The sequence below is a fragment of the Grammomys surdaster genome, unplaced genomic scaffold, assembly GCF_004785775.1.
Source record: "Grammomys surdaster isolate TR1022 unplaced genomic scaffold, NIH_TR_1.0 125934, whole genome shotgun sequence".
Taxonomy (NCBI): Eukaryota; Metazoa; Chordata; class Mammalia; order Rodentia; family Muridae; genus Grammomys; species Grammomys surdaster.
Genome location: NW_021620757.1, coordinates 2,286,053 through 2,312,132, shown reverse-complemented (window position 1 = coordinate 2,312,132; position 26,080 = coordinate 2,286,053). Strand labels below are relative to the sequence as shown.

Genomic DNA, 26,080 nt, shown 5'->3' with positions numbered 1-26,080 from the left:
GTTCACTCTTTAATAGTTTATTTTTAAAAGTAGGAAGACAGAATTTAAAGATTAGAATTTGAACATCAATGGAAAAATAGCCAAGATCATATGACAGAGTCATCCAAAGCCATCAGAGCATCTGCACCTAGCATGCTCTCAAGAGGTGCCCTGATTAAGCTGATACTACAAGGGGCCTTTCTATATTGTCTTCATATATAAATTTTTACATATAAAACAATTTCACTTTCTTGCAAATTCCAGGCTTAAAGAGAGAAACTATATGAAACAACTGGTACAACTTACTCCACGATTTTTATTATATATCTAGAAATGCTACCAGTGACATCACTGACAATTGTGTTTCTTTTACAGTCTTGTAATTACATAAACCAAAATTCCATGATAAGAAGGGGGAAAGTTAATTGATTTTATATCTGTCACATAAAAAAACTAGTTAATGTCTAAGAAAAATACATAAGCAGTAGAGAAAAGTGATTGGTTGTTAAGTCTGCTTCTAATCTTATGGCTGCCTTGGGTCCTAAATTATGAGGTAAAGGGTTCTACTGAGTTATGTAGGTGAAGAATGAGAGAAAAGAAATGCCAAGCATATCATCTGAAAACCCCTCCAGGACTGATTTGCACTGTACAACTTAATGTACAATAGGTCCATTCTCCAGAAAATTCAAAACATCTAACAGATATCATTTAAGATGCCAAATTTACCTATCTGGTATACACAAAGCAGGTTCCAGGAGCCATGAAGAAAATACAGTTAAATATTTGATCTCATGTTCACCTTCTGATGTTGATCTACCTAATTAAGCCCCAGTGTCCTTTGCACAATGGACAATTCAATGGTTCTATGTGATGGGTGACTGGTCACCATGCAAATTTTCCAAGAGAAAGAATTCCCAGAATTCATACTGAATTCCCCTTAAGTTCTTTAACTTCTAGACTTCACTTTACTAGAAACTTCATTAGACTCATAGCACCCGTAGCCTCTGATAACTTTGCCTGGAAAGACCTTATTTCAGTTCTTAAATCTACCCAGAGGATGATGGTTCCGAAGAGAAATCAAATTGAGACAAATAGCCTAGGTTTCTATTGTGATAGAACTATCTCTATTTACATCATGTCTAAAGAAACACACTCCTAGACTTCCCTGCAGATGTCTAAACATGTGGAAAAGACAATTTCCAACAAACTTTCCATTCCTCCTTCACCCTAACACCTACTCAGGTTGCTTGGGCTTCTGTAAGAAGACAAGATCATAGTTCAGAAGATAACCATCGTTGTAGACATAAAGTTTTTGGTCAAAGGGATGATAATTAATGCTCTGAATTCTTTCTTGCATTTTTCTCATTGTGATGGCTAGATTGCCTTCCCTCTGTGTGTTTGTGTCATAATAGTAAAAGATCTCTTCTGTTTTGGTGTTCAAAGTACGAGTAGCATAAAGAACTCCACATACTATGAAGGCATTAGAAACAGATGGCTTATACTGCTTGGTAACCCAAGTGCTTATCACCTCAAGACTGGTATCATTGAGTTTACTAATCACTATGTTACCAGTGCTGGCCTCGGTTGCATAAATTGCCCACAGTGCTTGCTCATCCACGGCAAGGTCAATGTCTTGCCAATTTACATTAGCGTATGAAAAGCGATTATTGTAGGCAGCCAGAGGGAGGGGCCGATTCACAGTGACTTGATTGCTAGTTAGGTTAATTTTGGCAATGTTCCCTCCATTGTACCAATTCACATACAGGTTGTTGTTGAATGCTACTGTACCACCCCCTTGGCCATAAACAATCCGATAGGCTCGGAACTGTGAATAGATTAACAAATTATCCAGTGAGTCATAAAGTCTGTAATACTCTAGAGTCCTTGCATCTGTATTCAAAGGTGCTACCCAGTACAGGGTTCTCTCTGGATGCTGAGGAGAGTAATCTCGGCCCCAGGCACCATATTTATAACTAAACCCTTGCCAGTTGAGCTGAATCACAGAAGGAGCACTGATGTTCACCACGCCACCATGACTACAGCTTCCTAGAAAAGAAGAAAAGAAAAAGGATTCTTAGAGAAATCAAGCAATTAAACAGTTTAGTATCCTAAGAACCAAAATCAACTCTCAAAATTTTTTCCCATCATGGTTCAGTCACAGTCCTTTTCTAGAGAAGAGCCACCCTTTGTTTCTGTCTCAGTGTGAACCCACTGTCAGAGCTAGAGATCTGTGTGAGTAGCATGAAACCCGCCTCGTGTTTTCATCAGTGGGAAATTGGAAAATGGATATAATAGAACCCCATAAAGCTACATTTTAGAGTTTGAGATCCCAGAAATAAAAGGGGAGAGTTAATAGTGTGTACATTTTCTTCTCCCAGATGGCATTTTTCAAGTATTTTAATTTTTTGTAGCAAAATGAGAGAGTAATATCATTCTAGGAACACATTCTTTCCTCATAAAGCCAAAGGTGCTACTTACCAGGGTCAGCCCCAGGAAAAGCTATGATTAATACAAGATAGTATTAGGGGGAGTCCTCCTGCCTTTCCTGGGACCTCAGATGTATATTCTCAGTAGGTACCAGGACAACTCTAAGCAAATCATAGAAGAAGAAGAAGAAGAAGAAGAAGAAGAAGAAGAAGAAGGAGGAGGAGGAGGAGGAGGAGGAGGAGGAGGAGGAAGAAGGTGAGGGAGATGCAGAGGGAGAGGGGAAGAGGAAGTTTTAAATACAGCATCTGATAGGTCCAGACAGATAGTCCTGTGAGAGTGGGGTTTCAACCTTGAAAAGCTACAAAGTCATTTAGTAATGGACTTGCCTAATCTGTGCCCAGCACCCATGCCATGTAAGTCATTTGCTGACCATCTTTCCTCAGAGCTTTAGATGAGCCCTGCTCTTCAGAACCCATGTGCTACTGTCCCATAGAATGGCAAGCATTTCATCTTTCCCATTCTGACACAGCCATTGTCAACATGTATACAATCGCATGGGACCAGATGCACTGGTCCATTGAATCTTCATTCCACGAAACCCATGCACAAATGACCCCAACTGGGCAACATGCCCTTTGGTTATATACTCTCCAAAATACCTGCCAACCAGGTGTATATATATATATATATATATATATATATATATATATATATATATATGCTACTTTATTGAATAACAAAGAAAAATCTAATTTTAAATACATTTTGAGGTAATTTTTCCTTGTTTGCTGCTCAGATTATGGAGGGAGAAGGAAGGAAGGAAGGAAGGAAGGAAGGAAGGAAGGAAGGAAGGAAGGAAGGAAGAATGAGAAAGGAAAGAGCAGAACATGAACATTATATCTGGCTCCAAGTGCTAAGGAGGAATCACTGAGCCTTGGAGGGCACAGGCATGAACTAGAACCAAAAGCAGTGCTCCACTGAACTGCCTGAGACTGGCACTGGGAAGTAAGGGGAACCAAGTGACTGCCTGGATCCGAGAGGGAAAGACCCATTCCTCCTCCTTGCTAAATGCTTCCCTCTCTCCCCTCCTTACTCAAGGACTGCTGGGAGGTGAAACCATTAATAGAAATCCTGCTTTTATTTTTCCAATCTGCTGGGACTTTTCAGTCCCAGAATTAAATACATGCTCCTTAAATGCTCTCATAAATCCACAGTTGGTGGGAAAGCCAGCCAACCATACAACAGGTAGAGAAATAAAACCACACTGTACCCAACCTCAAATAATTTTGCATATCATTAAGCAGAACACAGTCACCGGTTTATTTTAATAATGCATGCACCATTTCATAAATAAAAAAGCAACGTGTGTTCAGCCAAGAGACTGCTCTCTGCTAAAGAAATAATAAATAAAATTATAAATTATTATTTCTTCCCCTAAAAGTGATCCCTCAGATGAATGCTTGTTTGCCTTTGTTTATGAAACAATGCATGAATTATTAAAATAAAGTTAGCAGTGTGTTCAGTTTAAGGATAACAAAAACTGTTCCTGTTTCCATATGCTAAAGCTGGATTTTCTGGTTAAAATACCAAGCAGAGCGTATTTATGCAACTACATTTCACTGCGAGGAAATGAAAGTCACTTCTCTTCTTTCAGGTTGGAAGACTTAAGGGTTGCTTGCTTCATTGAACCTGACTTTCCTGGAAAGAAAATATCCCAAGCCAACAGTAACACAATATTTCAGAAAAGTTGATGATGCATATAACTTATCCTCATATTATTAGCAGTTTAAAGATAGACCGTTCTGTCTCCAATGTAAAATATTTTGATATGAAGGAACCAAAATCCACTATTAATTCTGCTAAAATTACAGCAATGGTTCCATCGTTAAAACAATAATTCTACTTCAAATACAGCACTAATAGTGTTCCTACTGATATGATAATAATAAAAGTCTATCATTTCTTATGTTGACCAGAAATTTTAACTGTACCTGTTACAAAGATTAAACTTCAATTTTTTCCCTCATCTCCCCATTCCTAAATACTCGTCTAATATGTTTGGTTACTTTTCTTCTGTCTTCTACCCCCTTGGGATATTTTTAGTGCTCTGGATCTTGTGAAAAGGAAGTAGAAATAGGAACTGAAGGGGAGAAAGTGTTATTGTCAGAACTGTGGCTGTGGCTTCAGCAGTGACAAGTCAGGGGGACAAACTGTTGCTTCCTCAATGGCCAGAAACAAACCATTAAAATATATATATATATATTCAAACTGACGACCATCTTGGCACCAACTCTCAGCAGAGTGCCCCCTCCTTCTTTATTTGGGTCTTGCACACAAGCCTGTATCCTAAGCCTACATCCTAGCCTCCTCTTTATTCCACACCCTTTTCTACCCCTGCCTTCATGTCAAGATCCTAGATATAGTCCACTCCCTTAATTGCCCATTTCCCATCCCAACTTCATCAGGACCCTTTGGCAACAATCAATTGTCCAGCCCATGATCCAAGAACTATCAAGGGCTAGTGTATCATTTTGCATGTGCTGGTGGAAAAGAGTAAACCAGCAAACGTTCAGGATCCAGGGCATCCTTCCAGCTGCTCTATGAGCAAGGAAGCAAAGCTAACTAAGAGCTAATGAGGTAGATTCCTTTTTGGACCTGCCTTGTCATCCAGAAACCGCAATGACACCCCCTTTGTTAGAGCATTTATGTACACACACACACAAGCCTGGCACAGAGAAGGTGTTACCAGACAGGCTCCAGTCTAAATCCTGACTCCACCCTTTAGTAACTGTATATTATGGACCAAGTTGCTTAACGGTCTCAGACTCAGTTTTCTTAAGTCAAATAGGCAATGCCTACCCTGCAAGACTGTTAGGAAGAACAGAGATGAGGCTTGTAAATGTGACTCACTCTATTATAACCACCTTCGTTATAGCCACATCGTAATATAGATTCTGGTTACACGACTATTTCCTAGATAATGGCTTGTAGGTGTTTCTTCATCCCTTCTGGTAGTCCTAGCAAATGTAAGAGGCCTACCACACAAAGGAATCCAAGAATAAGAGACTAATCTAATCATTAAACCCAACCTGTCATTTATAAAACACTAGACATCCACCCTGCTACACATCTGATGTATTTACATAACGTGAAGCAAAGACTTCTTTATGCAAGGTATTCTCTTCATCAGGCAATCCACTAGCTCCTGCTCTGGTATTCTCATGGTCCTGGGCCTTGAAATATGACTAGGCAAACTTTTTAAACTAACAGAGTGGATTTTCAAAGCCAAACATAGTATGCCTACAGAGAATGCTTAATTACAGGTCTGTCAGTGCAGAGCCTCACCTGCTCAACTACGCTATCTATGCACTAAGACTAGGGAAAATATGATTAACTTGTAAGAATTAGTCGATGAAGTCAGGTGTGGTGGCTCACACTTTTAAGCCTTAAGATATAGGCTTGGCATGAATTGAATGTCAGGCCAACATAGGCTACAGAGTGAAATCCTTTCTCAAAAAATTCCAAAACAACCAAAGATTAAGAGAGCAAAATGGTTATAATTGTAAGGAAACTGATAATAAATTGATTCTTAATCATTGGATGTACGCCCAACACTCCACATCATCTCTAAGCTTGGGAATTTAGCATGCCCCCTTCTAGTGTCTTCTACATCCCACCCAGTCACCCCCCTCCATTTGCTTATGTGTCTTCTGTATACCTACAAAGCCAAAGGTCCTAATATAACAAAATGGCCCCTGAGAATTCTCACCATAGTTTTTTTCTATATGATGCTGTCATTTAGATTCAGGGTTAAAAATAGACTGGAGTCAGTTGTTTGGAGGAGGTGTTCATAAATATAAGAGCAATTAAAGTTCTGTAAAAATGAAGCAGGAAAAGATGTTTTTGCAGCAACACACACACGCAGGCACATACACATACCTCTCATACATACATATATATATATATATATACACACACACATATGCACACATATACACACACATATACCACACATCACACAAACCTCACACATGCATATATATACACACACATATGTACACACACCCCACCATACACACACACAGGCACACTGCATGCATTGCATTTTATTACAACTGACATACATTGGATCTAAGTTTAAGCTGATCACTAGGTTAGCCCACTACAGCTGCAAGGGAGCCCAGAGAGTACAGAGTTATTTTAGAGCTGAGACTCCTGCGTACAGTCTTCTGTTGTTGTTGTTGTTGCTCTATGCAACTCTGCAGAAAAGAAAAAAAAACAGACAGGCCAGATTTTAAAGTCCCATAATAGTGAGGAACTTTAATTAAAGTCTCCACAGGCTCATGACTTTGTGGTGCCTGGGGAATTTTCCAATTCTGCATTATCAACCAATCCAAACATGAAGAGAGCAAGTGAAAGAAATTGATTTAAAAACATGACAAAATTCAGCTTAATATAAACATCATAAATATAATATGAACAAAGCTGGAGAAGGGCCAAGTGCCTTGGCAGGGGTCCAGGTGCAGCCAAGGTTGTGCAAAAGTGAGTGGAAAGCTGGGTTCAGTTTGCTTAAACAACACAGCTGGCCTGAAATAGTTTACAGAAGTCTAAATGTAAAGGCCCAAGGGAAGGTTCTGAAAATATTTCTAAGGAAACTAACTCAAAAGGCCCATTTGCTTTCTTTCCTAAATACTAAGCAATGGATTTTTCTCCCTCAATGCCACCCTTATGTGATGGACACCTGACCAGGGACCTAATACGTGTTACAGCATGAACTCTGTCACTGAGTGCAGGTGTGCTTTCAAGAAAAGCTGCATCCCTGAGACTCAAGCCTCTCCACTGAGATACCAGAGAACTAAGTTAGATGACCCCGATTACTCCTTCCTGCTTTAAAATGCCCTCAGTTCCAGAAACGAGTGCCAGGAAAATCTATTGCAAGAGAGGTATTTGCTGGGGCCTGCCTGCTCGTCTTTATCAGAGGTCATGACGCTGCTTTGACTCCTGCCTTAAAGAGCTGTCATGGTCTGACAGAACCAGCTCCCACTTCTGACATGTTTATAACACTGATCCCAGACCAATTCAGCTTTAGTTTGTCTCTGGAGACAGAACATGGTCCTCACCTAAACGTCCTCTGTAAGTCAGATTAGAACAGACCTCTAACAACAATTAGACAGGCATGTCCACTGAACAAGACCTAAAGGCTTAAAACTATAGTCCTAGCTGATTGAAGCCTTAAAGAAATGAGTTACATTGGCAAGATCCAGAAATATACAGTCCAAAGGAAAGGGCTTATGAGAATTGGAATTCATAAACACAACAAAGGTTTCACAATTTGATGGCAAGCAATAGTTCCCATTCAGTCTGGAATGCTCAAGACCCTGAGAGAACTTCATTTGGTATGGTCTTTCTAAGGGATGGGGCTGAAGGATGTTAGTGATATCCTGGAGGAAGCCACTTCAGTATACCAGGATTTAGCCCTTTCTCTCTTCACAGACAGATTTTCACTTCAATTATCATGATTACTAATAATATTCATTGCCGGTGTGTGGATGCTGATTACAGAGCCCCGAGCTTCCCAAGCACTGTCTCATTAATCCCCATAGCAACCCTATAAGGTGAGCACAATTATTCTCCCATTTCACAAATAAGATAAAGGATCTTTTCTCTGCAGCCACATAGCTGGTAAAGTTAAGAATTCCAAAGCTATTCTCTCTCAGCCGCCACTTCACTGTTTCCATTCACTGGTGAATTTAAGTACCTGGCTGCCCCACCCGCACCCCTTCCCACACACATATTGTTCGGGACTTAACCTGGGGAATATGAGGGAGAATGAGATCCTATCCTGTCCTGCTTGATGGGTAGCAAGGCATGCCCTTAGCATGAAAGACCACAATCCCTTTAGTTCTCAGTGACTTCCGGGACTCAGAATGCAGCAGATACCCAGCATGCACATCAGAGGTGTGTGAAGTGCAGATGAGAGTGAAAGAGAGGGCAAAAAGAGAGGAAAAGCAGAACAACAAAGGCACACACCCAACCTATGCCTGACTGAGCCAATCAGCTCTTACCATCTACCAGAAGGCAATGCTACATAAAGATCCGAGATGCTCTAGCATCCCCAGTCCCATAGCTCTTCTCTCTTTAGACACAGCCTTCTTGCTAGGCCAGTGCAAAAGGTATATGTGTAGCTAGTGGGCTTTGTTTACAAAAACTTCGCTGTGCTCTTCCTCAAGGAAACCCAGAATATTGAAGATAGAACCAGTTGAAAGTGGAAGAATTTAAAGTGTGGAAGAATAAACTCAGAACTGCAAAAATGCTCTGCTATCTCCATCACTTCAATCCCACCCCACCCCCAAATCAAGGCTCATTATGGGGGGTCTTACATGGAAAAAACAGATACAGAGCAGGCTTACCAGGAGCAGGAGGAGGGGGCGTGGCAGGCACAAGGCCACTTTTAGAGTCTTCGCATTCTTTCAGCTTGGTCTTCAGAGCCGAGATTTGCCGGCGAATGCTCAGGACATTGTTTTTGTCTAGCGTCTCCAGCTTCTCTACCAGGAGAGTCATATTCCTTATCTAAAGAAATAAAAATTCAGAGTGACTTTATATTATTGTGCAATTTCTTTCATAAACATTCTGGGGCTGAATTTGTCATTTAGTGAAACGTTGCTACAGAATACACCAGAGATTCTTCTGAATGGTTTCATTTGGAAGAATACATTTTATGGTTTAGACTGAACGCCTGTCACATCTCAGGCAATGTGTGTGACAAGAAGAAAATGGCAAAGATTTTAACAGCTTTAATAATAGAGCACAAGTTCACTCCAGGCATTCAGAAATGTCCATTAAAGTTCATTTCTAGTAACCTTCCCCTATAAACTCGTGTTTACTCATGTTGTATTATAATTAAGTTTCTAATGAATGGTGAAGGCTGGAAAAAAACATAAATTCTAAAACATGTAACTAGAATTCTCAATTATAGCCTGTGTCATGACTGTGCTGGTAAATGCTGCTTGATATAAATTACCCAACCATAATATTAATATGATAATCTTATCCATAGATCTTTAAAGACTTTGCTAAAACATATTCACAAGAAATATTTTTTGGCTTAATTCCTAAATGCTTTTATTTTTTTTCAGTTTGTTAGTTGAGAATTTTGCACAATATATTTTTATCATATTCTTTCCCTTCCCCCAACTCCTCCCAGATCCTCCCCCTCCACATTCATTCAACATCATGCTCTTTCTCTTTCCTAAAGAACAAAAACAAAGCACGAAAGCCAACCAAAAACATGGAGTCCAATTTGTGTTGTCAATCTACTCCTGAACACAGGGTTACTCTGCAGCATGGTTAATAACCCAGCATCATTCAATTAAAGAAAACTAATTTAGTAGCTATCATTTACCAGTGACTTCTTGGGTAAGGGTGGGACTTTGTGTCCATTTCCCCTCTTTCATGCTCAGATTTTCGTCTTCCTTGAGCTTGCACACACTGTATGCATGCCATCAGCCTCTGTGAGTTTGTTGTGTATCTGCTCTCTTGTACATGGAGAATTTTATTTTCTTAAAATAGTCCACCACCTCTGGCTCTTATCTTTCAGCCTCCTCTTTCTGCATAGGTCCCTGAGCATTGAGGATGGTGTGATAACCAGATCCCATTCAGAACTGAATACTCCAGAGTCTTTCAATTTCTGCACATTGTGCAGCTGTCAGTCTCTATGTTAATTACCGTCTATTTCAAGAAGAAGCTTCTCTGCTGAGTGTTGAGTGATACACTGATCTATGGGTATAGCAGTATGCCATCAAGAGCTGTTTTATTGCTATGCTGGACAAATCACCATCCCACATTTCAAGCTGTACTACAGAGCCATAGTAATAAAAAAAAAGGCACTATGGCACTGGCATTAAAAACAGACACATGGATCAATGTAATAGAATTGAGGATGAGATATAACTCCACACACCATCGGACACCTGACTTTTGACAAAAAGGCAGAAAACACACACTGAAGAAAAGACAGCATCTTCAAACAATTGCGCTGGTCAAACTGGATTGCTGCATGTGGAAGACTAGAAATTGATTCATATCTATTACCTTGTACAAAACAACTCCAAGCAGATCTACATAAGGCCTGATACACAGGAAAATTCAGTGTGTGGAGAATAATTCTAAGAGAAATAGGTGGTCATCCAAAAAGGGAAGATACCTGCAATCAGGTAAACTGTGTTTCTAGTCTCATGAGGATAAATCCAAGACAGAGAAGATGCCTGACTTAGCATGGCTAAAGGCAAGACTATAAGATTTATGGTACCACTTTCAGAAAGATCATTTAGTTCTAGGGCAGAATTCTTGGTGTCCAACATCTGCTTCTCAGTCAACATGTTCCCAATACACTTACACCTAACTTAATATGTAAGTACAGGCAGTCATCCAAAACAGAACACGGATGGACCTCATGGTCCTGAGACAGTAGCAGAATTAGGGTTTAGGAAAGAGATATCCCATCCAGGTCATAGCACTTGTTCAGTCCCTGAGTGGAATTATTTTATTGTTTGTTGGTTTGTTTGTTTGTTTGTTTTGAGACAGAGTTTTTCTGTGTAACAACCCTAGCTATCCTGGAACTCTCTTTGTAGGTCAAGCTGGCCTTGAACTCACAGAGATCCACCTTCCTCTGCCCGCACCCCCGCCAAGTGCTGGAATTAAAGGCATGTGCCACAACTCCCAGCCCCAAAATTCATTATTGATATCCTAAGACATCAATCATTCCTTACCTCTACTTCAAGTATGTCAATAATATCTGTACTTCCAACAAAATTCTCCTTCAGCTGTATGACCAGTTTATGCATCTCCTTCACTTCCAGTTTGATCAACTCAAAGTCCAGTTCTGTGTAAGAAATGCTGTCCTTCTCCATGACCTCCACTCGGACCGTCAGGTTCAGGAGCTTCTTCTCATACACATTTATTAGCTGGACATACTCCTTCACCTAGAGGAGAAACAAAAAGCTTATGTCAACTCACAGAGTGATATCAAGTAGATACACTTCCTCTGCTATGAAAGATGTGAAGATTATTTGATCCTTGTCAATCACTGCAGAGGAATGCATCTTTTATCCAAATGCAAAGTAAAATACTATATTACCGAGGCTTTGGTCTCACTTACGTATACTGAAAATAATCTGTATGTATATTGTAATCTCCATTTTAAAGCCTGAGAATGTTAGATCACTAGACTGAACTGGTTGGGATCATCTCTCTTCTCAGTTCATTTGCTCGAAATCAGAGTTTCTCAGCTATTGACATTTCAAGCAAGTCTCCTTCTTGTGGGGTGCTATACAGTGCATTGTAGGATATTCCATAGCTCCCAGTTATGACAATCAAAAAGTATCTCAAGACATTATTAAATGTACTCTGGGGACAATCACTACCTCTACCAGCCTTTAGTTTAGAGTCATTGCTCTCTCTAATCTCAGTATTTTCTAGAAGAGAAGAAATGCACTGAGTAGAATCATTTCCTTGTGAATCATGTGCCAAAAATTTTGAGCCCCTCTGCCTTTTACAAAGAAGCATAACAACCTAACTTTCTATAGAGTTTGTGAGTGTAGGCACAACTGCAGAATGCACATTTCATTAAGTGAGCTCACATTTGTTCCAAGAACTGATTATTGCAATCAGACCTTTAAATTACACATTTGTTGCATACATTTGAATGTCTGATCATTAAGTTAAGGTTCCAAAAATTCCCTTGGTGGTTGAGTGTATAATTGGAATCTCCAAAAGGATATTTCAATAAACAGTCAGGGACACTTTCTTGTATGTGATCTCTAAAAGAAATGTCATGGCTTTTTCAAAGACCTGCTCATTAAAAAGTTGCTGCTTTCAGTTTCTTTTTTAAAATGTGAGCATAAGTAATACTTCTCCCCAAACTGCACTTACGTCAAGTGCCTGGATGAATTCAGACAGATGTTGACCCGTGGTCTCTCTAATGACAAAGGCAGCCCTAACGCCTGTCATTGTTATCCTTCCACTTAACCCCACCATGAAAATTAGAATAGACTTATAGGCCACAAACCTTCAGAGCTAGGACCTCAGGAAAAGAGGTGTCTAATGAACATTGGAATTGCAGCTCTTGGCACAACTACTGTATCTCCTCAGGCAAGTGATGTTCGCTGCCATCAGATGCCCCATTACTCAGAGGCTGATAGGAATCATGATATTTTTGTGTATACAGGTATTTTTTTTAAAGTGTGGGAGGTGCATATAACAAAGAAGGTCTCCTGCACGCCCTGCCAAATAAACACAGACCTAAGATATTCAGGTTTCAACTTCTTTTTTAAAAAAAAACGGTCACAAAACCTTGCCTGTGGTGAAAACATAATAATGTACCAATCCATTGCAGAAATGGAAGTTTGAGAAATGAGTGTGCTTGGTGGCATTTGGCCTTGCCAGCCCTTGGAACAAATGAAACAGCCTCAGCTTTCCTGGAACACTTTGGTGGCACATTACAGCTCCTGTTCTGCGCAAATGAGCAATGCAACAGTCATCTCTGCTAAATAAAATGTGGTCTGTCACCCACCCTACCCTGCCCCCACTCTCACAGGAAACCAAGGCATGGCCAAGAGTTTGTGACCTCTGAGAATTTGTGCTGCGCCTTCCTTAAGTTCAGATGTAAAACAAAAGGTCTCTCTTAAGCTGCCAAGAAATGTTGAAGGGTAATCCTTTCTGCTGACATTTGGAGGAAAGCTGGGTGGTATTCAGGAAAAACTGGAATTATCCACAGCTATGGTGGGCAGGAGAAAATTTGAAAATGGGCCAGAAAAAGTTCACATGTGAAATGTGCAGTTTCTACAGATTTTGTACATGGAGATGTCACAGGCAGCCCTGAGAACTTGAAGATTTATCCTGAGTAGTCTCTGCTCAGTAACAGCAGGCCAGCTACCCAATGATGAGTCCAGCCCCACACCACTGTAAAAACCTGTAGTGTCTTTAGCACATCTCTCCCTCCTGGATTTAGAAACCTCGTTCTAGGCAGAGGGAGGAGGCCCAAGTGGGGAGTTTGTCTCGAGAGGATACTCGTCATATCTGAAGACATTTGGGTTGTCACATTAAGGACTGATCATGTGCTAGTGCCATTTGGAGGCCAGGAGTGCTGTAAAGTGTGCTAGCAATGATATGGGTCTAAGATGGAGAGGACACATATCTGTAGCAACATCTTTGCCCCAATTTCATTACTACAATTTTGCCCCAATTTCAGCCAAGTGTGAGCCTGAGAACATTCACAACGCTTGCCTGCAAATCACCAGGCTGAGATTCATAGTTTTATTTTATTGGTATCCACTTAACTCTGTCATGGATTAATATATATAATATATTATATATATAAACACACATATATATACATATATATGTAGTTTATTTGGAATCTACTTTGAGATGGCTGCTGCTGCTGTAGTTTCTTACAATTAATGTGGTCTTGTCATAAATAAGGAGGTAATGTGGCTAGCTATCTGGCTAAACAATTAGTCTGGTTCATAGTTCCATTGGCTCCTCAAAACCCATGATGATAACTTTAGCCAGATTACTTGAAATAAGTAAATGGACTTTGAAACATACTGTTATTTTCAACATATTCTTAAAAGCAAATGTAATTAGGTTAATTGACCTTGAAAAGATCATCAAAATGTGCAGCATTTTGGTACAAGAACTGCCTGAGCTCAAGTCTAACTTCAGTACCCACTGGGCAAATCACTTAAATTTTCTAAGTTTTACTACACTTTCGAAACCAAGGATAATGACATCAAGTTTGCAAGATTATTAGAAACCAGAGATTATGTACACTAAGGATCTCACTAATGGATGCTCTATAAATTCTAGAAATTAATAGAGAAATGGCAATTTCTGTGTTTTTCAGTCTGACCTTTTAATTTACTTTTATTCCACTGAACAAAGCATTGCTCAATCAATGTTGTTTGTTTATAGATTGTTCAAATATCTCCCAGGCTGCCTCAACCTTCTCATGCATGAGCATCTATTAGCAAGTGTGTCATATTAAATGACTTGCCCCAAAGACTTGGAGCCTTGAGAGAAAGAAAACAAAATAAACAAACAAACAAAACCTGAGCTGCCTTATATGTCATCTTCTTTCTAGATATGGCCACACAGGATGTGTCATAAGTAACAGAAAAAAATCTAAAAGGCTTTCGGCATTTTCTGCAGAGGCAGCTCCTGACTTCCCTGTGTACTGACAGATAATGAATTAATGGAAGACAGTCTCAAGCCTTTCACCTATTCAGAATGGGCATTCCCCCAGGTCTCTAGATAAATGGTGATTTCTAAGACAGCCTGGAGACAGCTATAATAATTCACCCAGAAACCTAGAAGCCCTCAGCTAAAGAGATAACTTGGGATTTGAAGGCATAACTGACCTAGTACATATCTTGGGTCTTCTCAGAAGAGTAATAACAGCCTAGACAGAGGGGAAAGATCTGGCTTCATTCTGAAGCCTCAAATCCCTGACCTGAATATAGCAGCCATGAGAGGAATGACCTCAGGGAAGTCCCTTTTCCCATGTGAATGTTGGGTTTTCCATCATTAAAGTGGGAGGGAGGAGAGCTGCCTATCTCCATTAAAGGCTTGCTTGAGATACTAGAAGCACTTGGACAAATGCAGATGAAGGTTACTACTGTTATAACTGGTGCCATCCACCACAGCAAATCAGCCCTGCAAACCTCAGCTCATGGTAAACCTCCTTGTTAGGTTTCCATTTCATTTGGGGGGTGGGGATGGATGGACAAACTACTGACATCTTCAGAACTGAAAAATTTCTCATCTATGCTGTCTCCTCTCTCCTCCAATTATTAGCAAAGCAGGTGCCACCTGCCCCATGCCCACTTACAGCACAGGAATTAAATGCCTCACATTCACAAACCTGGCAGACCACATACTCTCTCTGGAGCAGCTTGAGGTTTCAAACTGCCCTTCACACTCCTGCCAGCAAAGATGCCAGGCAAATCAGGGCTTCCACGGTTGCAAAGCAAAAGACTCCAACTGAAAAAGATCTTTACCTAGGATTTTCCTCTCCTTGTTATGTTTTTATGCATAACTTCTTATCTCCACTTGATTATGCTGGAATAAGGCTATGAATATTAATGGATGGAATTTATAATTTAGTGCTGTGCCTTTTCTGCTGATTAATTCAAGGACATTTTATTTCTTGGGAAGCTAGGTTCCTGGAGTAGTCAAACACATTTTCCTGGACACTCGTTTTAACTTAGAATATTTATCTACCAACTCGGGTTGAAAGCAGGGTCTTAGGCTCGACATAATTTTTTGTCTTAAAGGATAACTACATTGGATGTTGAGGTGGCTACACTTAAATTGCTCAGGAAAAAGTATTTGGCTGAAGTAAAAGCCAGAACTCCTTGTAAATTAATGGGGTTGTATTAAATAATACATAATGTGATTATAGTCTAGCCTGGACTTCACCTGGGCATAAAATAAGAGCCTTTCCAGTTGATTTGTAGTGTGGCAAAAAGCTGGGATGGGGTGGGGTCAAAACTGGAATGGCAAGTCACGTTGCTCCACAGGCTAAGAGAAAAGCAAACCTTTTGGAATAAATTCCTCTGACTACACAGAGCAGAAACCAGAAAGTTCTAACTACCCAGGGTTTTCCCCAAGACCGAGATCTATTAATCTTCACTCAAATTCCTAAAGAAGCCTTCAATTTTGCCTTCATGGGAGATATGTGGAATGAAATATTCCTGTTGTGACAATCAAAAGTAACTCCCAAGAAAGAGGGGGAAGAAGAAAGGGGGGATTCACACAGATTTAAATGTATATACAATTAAAGGAGGAAAGAAAGTCAAAGAGGTAAGGAAGAAAGGCAGGAAGGTAAATTGAGAATGGGAAGAAGAAAATTTGAAAGAGAAAGGAAATGAGGAGGAAAACCCAGAGGAGGAGGAGGGAGAGGAGGGAGGGAGGAGGAGGGGAACCATCTAAAGGTGAGAGAATACCAACAAGAGTGCAACAATAAAAAGAATCAGAAAGGGAAAGTAAGAAAGCTTAGAAAGAATGAACAGAAGGAAGAGTTAAGGCAAAGCGAGACCACTGGAAACAAGAATAGAATAGGAATTGAAGAAAAATATGACAGAGAAGTAAGACAGACTAGATCTAAAGAGGATAGAGAAGAGGAGAGAGAAAACAAATAAAAACTGGAAAGATCAACAAAGGCCAAAGAGAAGAAACCACCAATCAAAGTTGCAGGCCTGACCAGAGGGTTTCCCAGTCTTTTCCACTGTGTGAGGAACAGTAGTTTTTTTTTTCATGCAGTAAATTTTTCGGCTAAGCCTTGATCCCACTCTCATCATGAGTTCTACTAGTTCCTGAGCTCAGAGATTTACTCTAAACCAACACATTGTTTGAAAGGAAACTGCTTACCTTAGAAAACTCTCTCTCAAATTTCTGTGAAAGGATGTGAGCTGTAAACTCTAAGCGCTCCACTCTGTCAGCAGGAAAGGTGGTGTCCGGCAGGGAAACAGAGCACTGGCAGGTCCCATGGCTGTCCACAGACCCAGTGAAATTGGAAAGTGACTGTAAGTAATAAAAGATGAGCATCAGTAATAAGCTGGGAAACAAACCTTTCAGGCATCAGGAATGACAGAAATTTGCTTGTCAAAAGAGTGATTGGAGGCAAACAAGTAGAGTCCAACATATCAATAAACAACATCACAGAGCAAGCCAAATCTCATCTCCACCCGTTTGTTAAGCCTCTATGTCAGCAGCTTGTACCAAAAAGAAGATTCTCCATGCTTGCGGAATCTTTCACTGCTGTCTCTGTGAAAGAAAGAGAAATAAAGAGGGGACACAAGAGACATTTAAAGGACTACTAAATTTGCACATCTGTTCTACTGTTTGCAGGATGTGACATCTCTAGTCCACTCCCTCCACTATGAAATTGAGACCCCCCCCCCAGACTGATGGGCCATCCTCTGGAGTAAGCAAGCAGTGTGAGCTAAGTCTCTGCAAACACACACACACACACACACACACACACACACACACACACACACACACGCAAACCCAAACACTTTTACTCCAATCCCAGCCCAGTTTCTCTCAATTATAATAAAGAAACCATGAAGGTTTGTGGACCATGGTAAAAGATATCCAGTGAGAATTCAACTCCTCTCTTCAGCTGGGAAATTATAAAATTCACATTTTTTTTTCAAATGGAAACAAGCCATCTATTTACTCAAAAAGCTGAGAAGTGTGTGAGTTTGTAGCTCACTCACAAATTTCTCAAATGGAAGTTCTCTAGCTTACCACTTGCAAAAAAAAAAAAAAGTCATTTTAAAATATTTGAAGTTTCTTTAAGATATTCAGGCTCACACTTCGATGCCACTGCATATTTTAAAATGACAGGTTTGAAAGATTCTGTTTTTCTTTTGTCCCCTTTGAACTACCCCAAGGGGATCCTAGCACAATTAACATTTTTCATTACTACTCTTGCCTTGCAGAGTGAGCCTTGTCAGCCAACTGGCTGTGCCTCTTAATGATCTCATCAGAAGGCCAGCCCAAAGCTCACCTATGGAGCATCAGCCTGAAGGGACTCTTTATAAAACTAAGGAGGAGAGGACGGTTTTCAGTCTGGAGAGATTCCAGTCATGCCTCAAAGTTCACCTCAGCTAGTGGTAGCTGAGTGTATCTGCTCCACACACAAGCTACCCCACTGATCTTCATGAACAAACTTGTTCTAGATGTTAGACACTCCTGAAATCGAGATTTAGCCCATCAGTGACTCATGGGCCGGAAGGCTCTTGCAATGGGTGGTGGCTGTGCTGGTTTTTAAAAGAACCAAAGCTTCTCTAAAATGATAAGAATGAAGTGTGTGTGTGTGTGTGTGTGTGTGTGTGTGTGTGTGTATCTCTATGTCTGTCTGTCTGTCTGTCTGTCTGTCTGTTTGTCTGTCTGCATGTGGAAGCCAGAGGACAACCCTGTTCATTCTGTAGGCAACATTTCCCTTTTTTTCATGAGACAGTCTCTCATTGGCCTGGGATTCACCAAGTAGGCCCAGCTGCTGGCAAGTGAGCCTCAGGAATCCTCACTCTGCCCACCCCACCCCCGCCCCAGGGCTGTGACAACAACCTCACACTACCACACCTGGCTTTTAAACTTGGGGTTCTGGGGACCAAGCTCAAGACCCTGTGTTTGCAATCACGTTACCTTTTACTGTGTTAACCTTACCAACCCTCTATTCCAGGAAAACTCTTGCCATTGACCTTTCTTGTAGAACCAGATCCCTCCATCACAGGGATAAGGGAGTAAGGAAGAGGAGCAAGTGTATGATGCACATGGAACAAGGGGTTAGAGTGGGGAGGGGGAGGGTCTTCGCAAAGAATGAATAACGACTGGAGAATACACACCAGGAGTCTGTCAGAGAGGGCGGATTCTCCTGGACTCAGGTCTGTCACTCCATCTAAAGATAGAGTCCAGCATAGGTATGCCAAGTCTCTTACAAGCTTTTAAAGAGATACCTTATTACAATAACTATCTAGCAAAGAGAAGATCTTGCATTGCATTGACAAGAGGAGGTTAATTAGCTTCACAAGACAGGGTGGACCATTGTTGGAGTTCTCTGAAAAGCTCTGTCAGCTCCGGAAACAGGAGACATCATCAAGCAGTCTCTAAGATAATCAACTAGGAACCACTAGCTAACAACTTTCAGTCCTGAAGTTCACCTGAAAGACACACAAATAATTATGAGCCTTGCTGACAGTCATTCCACTGACTTCTATTGAACATCTCTGTCCCAGGGCTGTGGACTCCATCCTGCTTATCATCAGCCCAGCGTGCTCGGCTGACATCAAAACGGTCCATAAGTTTGATCAGTGTTTCCCATTAGAGATATTTCTGCTCCTGGAATTCAAAGACAATGAAGCTAATGGTGATGAGTCTCTCTGCAGTGAATGCTTAAACTACATGAGTGAAATGTGGGAATTGGACACAAAGACAAGTGCTTGTCCTCTTGGCCTTTGAAAGGATGCATGATCCCCTTGTGGAGGGCAAGTAGAACCCTGTGTGCCCCACAAGAGTGACTGTACTACTAAGTTCGCACTTGGTATATATTCAGTTAATAGTTACTATGGTCTATAATACCCCATGCTCCGGAATTAAAAGCTGATTAAGACCAATTCCGGCCCAATCAAGCTCACTTTCATTCTGAATGCCCTAGGGACTTTTCCAACAGCTTCATACCCTGATGGCAAAGGCACACAGGCCATTGTGGTTCCAACGCTGCCAGTGACTGTGAGGAGCCTTCCCGACATCTGTGAGTGGAAGCGGCCACTTCTTCAGAGGCATGCACAGCTCAGAGGCATGCACAGCGTTGAGAGCCCTCCAGCAGACGGTGTGACTCACATTTGTGATTTAAGGTCGCAATTGGCTCTAATTAGCAGCCAAGTCTAAGTGCCCACAAAGATTCAGGACATAAAATAATGGCACTCTGCGTTTCAGAAGTACAGAAAATGATACGTTTGGAACTTGTTCAATGACAGTTATAAAAGGGTTTTCCACTACTTTCCAACAAGCTCATCAAGCTGACAGCCAGCCCTAGAAAATTAGGTTTATAGTGGAATTGACACCTGGTCCACTATAAAAAGGAGGCTGGAGCCTGACTCACTCACCCCAGGCAGATAAGCAAACAAGGAAGGAAATTGAAGCCTCTAAGTACAGTTTAACTACTGGTTCTTACCTACTTTTAAATATTTGCCTTCTTACTAGACAGTGGGCACTTTAAATTCCTCTGTCCCTTCACTGGTATTTTGTTTTCTATTATTTCAGTTGATGATGTTACATCGAAGTGCTGGATTTTGATTGGTCGTGAAGCTTTACAACAAATTATGATTGTTAACCACATCTTACAAAAAATAAAATAGCCCATTCTGTTTGTCCCCAGAAATTGTTTAGTACCCCGAGATAAGATTTTTTGGTTACTGAGAAGCCAGCATATAATTGCGAGTCTCTAAACTTGATCCCCTTTTATAGGCAATTTTCATCTGTGCCCTGGAAATACAGAAAGCTGCACACAGTGGGATGGTTTTCACAACAGAGTCCTTTGAAATGAGTTAAAACTTTAATGAAACAACTAATGTGCATGAATGGACTGATCTGGGGAGGTATAACTTCGCAGGTGACTCTAAGTCAATGATCCCTCACCATAGTAAGCTGCCGATTTACTCTAAAATGGGACCATTACCCTTACCTACCTCTTGGGGTTTAAATAAGATGCAGTATGTATTAACCTAGTCTTGGTACTCATCAGGCATGCACTGGGTATTATTGATGTCCTTGCCCTCTGGGCCCCATCCAAACCATTTGTTGATTACATTTTCATTGTCCTAGATTTTAGTGAAACTAAAGTAAATGCTCACTCAAAAGCCTCTCCCTCCACTTTTCCTATTCACCTTTCCACTCAGACAAGTTGATGAAAGTGACTGACTAGAAGACCTCTAAATGAAATGCCTAGGAATTCTAAAGGAGGCACTTTGGGGAGTTAGGAGCCCTCAAGCACAAGTCACCCTCAGCAAGGCCCACCTGGGAAGTTTTGCAGGGTAGGACTCCTGCAGAAAGGCCCAGAGGTAAAGTGGTCAACTGTTTCCTGTCCCGTGTCCTGCAGCTCCTTCATGCCTCTCTTTATGTTTTTAAAGGAAAGGCAAAGAGTTTTTACCCCCCAAAGAATTAGGCAAACCAAGCATTCTACATTGGAAGTGGAAGCCTCCTCAGGCCGATCCCTGTAGAACATGGACCCTTCGTTCGTTCATTTTACTACTGCGATTGTTTGTCACTGAAAATAGCCCCAGAAATTCCATATTTAAAAAAAATATTGAAAAGAGTTAGCATTCTCTTGGGAAATGTCCACACACAATGGTGTTTTCCTAAGATTAGCAATTCTTCCTCTTATAACCGATGTTCTGTGTGTATGTCTGTGTACATGTGTATGTACTTTGTACTTTGTATGTGTGTGTGTGTGTGTGTGTGTGTGTGTGTGTGTGTGTGGAGAGAGAGAGAGAGAGAGAGAGAGAGAATATATGTCTTTTTCTACTACTTTCCACTTAGTTTTTCTTGAGACCAGATTTATCACTGAATATGGAGCTCACCAATGTGCTAGAATGGTTGACAGGTAAGCCCAGGAATCCTCCTGTGTCTGCCTCCTTCAACCAGTGGTGGGGTTGCAACCACCTTACCTGGCTTTTTAGGCGGGTGCTAGAAACAATGACACTGGTCCTCATGCGAGTGTGGAAAGTGCTTTACTGACCATTCTATGTCCTCAGGCCCATTACCCATCTTCCTTATAAACTAGGTGCAGAGGAACTGGCAAGGCTCCAGACATTGCCTGGAGAGTCTCATTCACTCAGAGTGTGTTGTTTACGCCCAAAAGGCTACCTCTGAGCAACAAGTCAGTTGGATAAACTTTGCTGGAGTGGCAACTTGTGGTGTCTCTTTCCTGAATCTCTCATCCCAGACAGCATATTAGAATCAATTGGACCTCTTTAAAATGCTGAGTTGTAAATATATGCGCAGGGTAGAACCAAGGATTCTGGATTTTTAAGATTCTCCTCACCACTGATCCTACAGGTCACCCTGGGTTGAGAACCTCTTTAGAACATGCCTTTCCCCAAATACATTAGCTAGAAAACTGGGCTCTCCTGCTAACAATTTAATTACTTCATCCAGGTTTTAATTCATTTCCCAGGCATCACCAGTGAACAGAAAGATCATAAATCCTTTAAAGTGCCCATGTCTAGTCAACCATGAAATTGTATTCAGGTCCCCCAAAAAGTGAGCAGAAGGAAATTGAACAGAGCTCACCCAGACTCAGCAATTCCCTCACCTGAGACAGAGTACCACCTTCTGCCCAAGACGTGCTTCTCGGAGGCAACCAGGCATCTGTAGCCTGGGTTGCTATTGGAGTTGTGGTCAGTTCCAAAGAATGTGCAGTGGTCAGAGTTGTCAAAGCCCTGGATGCAGAGCCAAGGCAGAACAGAAGGGCCAGGGAGAAGAGAAGGCAGTAACTCATCTTGCCTTCTTAGCTGAGATGCTGGCTTCTTCCCAGGGCCCCAGGGCTTCTTATAGCCCCCAATGGGGATTTCCCCATGGCCTGTGTGAAGAAAGAGGAAGTACCCATGGGAACATGTGACCCGCCCTAGGAGGGTCGGGACACCTGCAACCTGAGTCCTATCCACACCTTGCCACCTGCCACCAAGCCCCACTCTGTGGCCTAATCTTAGATAAAGATTTCCCCCCAACAAATATTAACTCACATAAATTTCTTCAAGCCAATATCTGCTTTCTAAACAGATACTTCCTTGAAGGAGACAGAATCAAAGTAGCCTTTGTGGATAAGACAGAGTTTAGGGGCTCCTAGGGGGAAAAAAAGCAACCTTTGTCCTCCTGCCTAGAAGTGACTTCTGGGTGTTTGCTCCCATTTTTGTAGAATTCTACTTTCCACAGAGAGAGTGGTATAGGCTCACTTTAGAGACCACGACTCTCCACTAAGATGTCTGAAGGCTTTCCCTTCAGAACCTGCTGCCCCGGTCAGCTCTGACCTGCCCCTTGCCTTATATCCTTCTATACCAAGTTCTTTCAACAACCCCACCAAGACTTTGTTCTCTAGAAATCCACACAGAACTCTGTACTTTGTGCTTTTAAAGGAAAAGAAATAGCCCAACCGAACAAGGGACCCTGATGACCTGGTAATTATTCCTCTAGGTCAGGGTATTGCTCCCAACCAATGAAAGAAGCCCAACAGAAGGATTTCTCTGACCTCATTGCCACACACTCTGTGGGCTAGCCAGGTACTTAGGACTCACAGATCGCTTTTCACACTAGTGAAATTTGCTAACATGCACTCTATGTCACCCAGTTGACCTAGTCCTGAGCTTTAGGCTCTCTTTGCCTCTCTCTAACATTGTGCATACCTTTGTGACCTCAGCTTCCTTCTCTGCAGAGGGAAAAATGTATTGACCTTAATGTTAAAACCTAGCTCTGTCACTAAGGACTCGGTGGTCATGGGTATGTCATTTGGCCTCTCTATAGTTCTTGTAATCCCTAAATTATTAGGACTTGGTGAAATGGTATCTTGAAAGTTGCTTGGATGCTTTAAAGAACTATAAAAATGTCAAGGTTCTTCCAGTTTTGTGTGTCATTTCCAAAAGGTTATGGAGTTTGAAACAAGAAAAGCAGGCTGAGACTATCCTGTATCTCAGCCCATCCCAGGAACATTAGGAAGAGCCTGGTTTGTGGGGTTCTTTTGACCTCATAAACTCCATGAACTCTCCAAATCAACACAGTGCTAGTGTGAGGAGCCCAGTGCATGATTCATATCCTCAGAGGAAGAGGTAAGCAGAAAGAATACAAGCAGGAGATTGAAAAGAAGAGAGAAGAAATTTGGGGGAAAGAAAAATAAAAGCAAGTCTATGGGTTTATGTATTCCCAAAGTCCCCTTGGACTGTTTTTCCCTGACTTAGAGGGACTGAATGGATATAACTACCACTCAGATGAATATCCACAATTTCAGAATTCACAAGATCTCATCACCCAGATTTATGGTGCTGCCTTGACCACTACCCACCTTGAAGCACATTTGTCAAGTCATGTGAGAGTGTCTACTCAGGCCAATGTTATACCTGGTCCATGAAACATGGGATAGGAAGTAGCTAAAAGAGAGACCTAGGAAAGACAGGGACCCAATGCCAGAAACAATATCATCCACCTAACACCAATCCAAAGGAAATATGTGATGAAGTTCAAGGTCAAAGACAGTGGACCCAAGGCTAGCTGTTCAAAAAGTAAGAAATGTATTTTTAAGCTCATATGTCTCTTATCATTCCCTAAACACAGTTTCATGTTAAAACTTCAATAAGCAACAAATTAGTTTTAGCATCAGTAGGCCCTATGCATATTTGGGATATATTTATAATAAAATAAGTGCTGTCAGTTTAATATTCAAATTGAACTAGATGGCCTTTTTTTTCTTTCTGGGAACTCTCTATTGAAGCAGGATGTGGACTGTGAAATTCATTATTCCCTGTTGGACATCATTCAGCCTTGGCCCCTTTCACAAAATATTCTAGTCCCTTCAATGCTTAGCCCAAGACAGAGAAAGCATAGGACATTTGTGAGAAAGAAAACCAGTGTACTGACTCTATTATACTAAAATTGAACGTTATGAATACGGATGTACAGAAGAAATCATGCCTCTGCCTCCCATCTCTGGTCCCTTCTTCCTCCAGATTCCCACCAAAACAAAGGATAAAATCCACTCTCATTTTCTGGTAGTCCCTGTAACTCTAATTAGCCTTCCTTATCCTTGTTTTCAAAAAGGATATTGGGTTCCTTTTCAGGGGAAAAAAATCTCATTAACAATGGCTGTCTGTAGTCATGACTACCTTTGAAGGCTTCTGTGGTGAGTCCTCTAGAAGACCCCTTACCAGAGGGGTTGCAACCCACAGAACCTGGGCAGCAGTTCTCCCCAGCACAAGGGTGACTTAGCCAAGAGAAGCAGCTTCCTATTATGCTTAGAAGTTGCTTTGTTCCTGGATGCCTCCATGTTTTTCAACTATTTGGTAGCCCCAGATACACAAAAGAATCAGTGATGCCTCCACAATGAGATTATTAATAAAAATAGTTTGATGAGCTCTTCTGCAAACACCTCTGTTGTAAGAAACAACAAGCTTCTTGTTATTTGACAATCTCAAAAATATGAGAGAATTTTCAGGACCACAAAGCAAGCATTGTTTTATTTATAAAAATGTAGCACAATCTTGGATTCCCCTTATCACAAGGGGTCACTGAAGTTCACTTCACCAACACAGCATTCCTCATTGACAGCATGAAAGTTATTATTTATGCTCTTCTTGGGATACTCCCCAAAGCTGTTGTTTCTGAGCAGGTGCAACATATGAGGAAGTGATTTGAGTAAATATCACTTTAATTTAATCCTCCTATCATTAAAAATAAAATGCTAAACTCACTTTCACAGGCTTTCCAAAAGGAGCACCTGTAGAGTCTTCAGTGCACACAAAGACAACAGAGATAAGGTTATTCTACAGATTAACAATAGAAGCTGTGTTTAGGTGACCGTTTCCATGTGCGTTGTTTACATCCCTGGAAATAATCTAATCTTGTTAGGAATACCAACAACAAAGTGCAAAAGACAGAATTCACCCATTCTGAAAGGCAGCCTTTTGTTAATTAGTGCACTAGAGTTCAGTCCATGGAGATGCATACCCTATTGTGCATGCTAAAGGAAAAAAAAGCAGCTTAACCCCAGCTCTAGGGTAGGTGGAGACAGATGAAGTCTGGAGCTCACTGGTCGTCCCTCCTACTTGTAAAGTTTCAGGCCAGTGAGAGACCCTGCCTCAAAATAAGACCTGAGGAATGATACCATATGTAGATTGACCTCTAGTTTGCACATAGATGAACACACACAGGAAAGAGAGAAAGAGAGAAGAAGGAAGAAGAAAGAGAAGAAAAGAAAGGGAGGAAGGAGGAAAGAAATAGAAAGAGAAAGAAAGAAAAAAGAAAGAGAGAATGAGAGAAAGAGAGAAAGAGAGAAAGAGAGAAAGAGAGAAAGAGAGAAAGAAAGAAAGAAAGAAAGAAAGAAAGAAAGAAAGAAAGAAAG

At 41.1% G+C, this 26,080-nt stretch overlaps 1 protein-coding gene across 1 annotated transcript; it reads right to left on the bottom strand.

Annotated features, from left to right (window-relative positions):
* Positions 1-22,502, bottom strand: Olfm4 (olfactomedin 4). The gene is made up of 5 exons (XM_028752711.1): positions 22,289-22,502; positions 16,837-16,989; positions 11,175-11,387; positions 8,817-8,976; positions 1-2,025 (listed from the first exon to the last, which is right to left on the bottom strand). The coding sequence occupies exons 1-5, from the start codon at positions 22,472-22,474 to the stop codon at positions 1,214-1,216; spliced, it is 1,524 nt and encodes a 507-aa protein (XP_028608544.1). The 5' UTR covers positions 22,475-22,502; the 3' UTR covers positions 1-1,213.
* Positions 22,503-26,080: the final 3,578 nt, after the last annotated feature.

Bases quoted from the DNA above. Each gene is read 5' to 3' on its own strand.
- Olfm4 (XM_028752711.1), bottom strand. From the start codon at position 22,474: ATGAGTTACTGCCTTCTCTTCTCCCTGGCCCTTCTGTTCTGCCTTGGC. The intron at 16,990-22,288 runs GTGAGGGAATTG...TATTACTTACAG, and splicing joins AAGGTGGTACTCTGTCTCAG to TCACTTTCCAATTTCACTGG. The intron at 11,388-16,836 runs GTAAGCAGTTTC...TTTCTCCTCTAG, and splicing joins TTGAGAGAGAGTTTTCTAAG to GTGAAGGAGTATGTCCAGCT.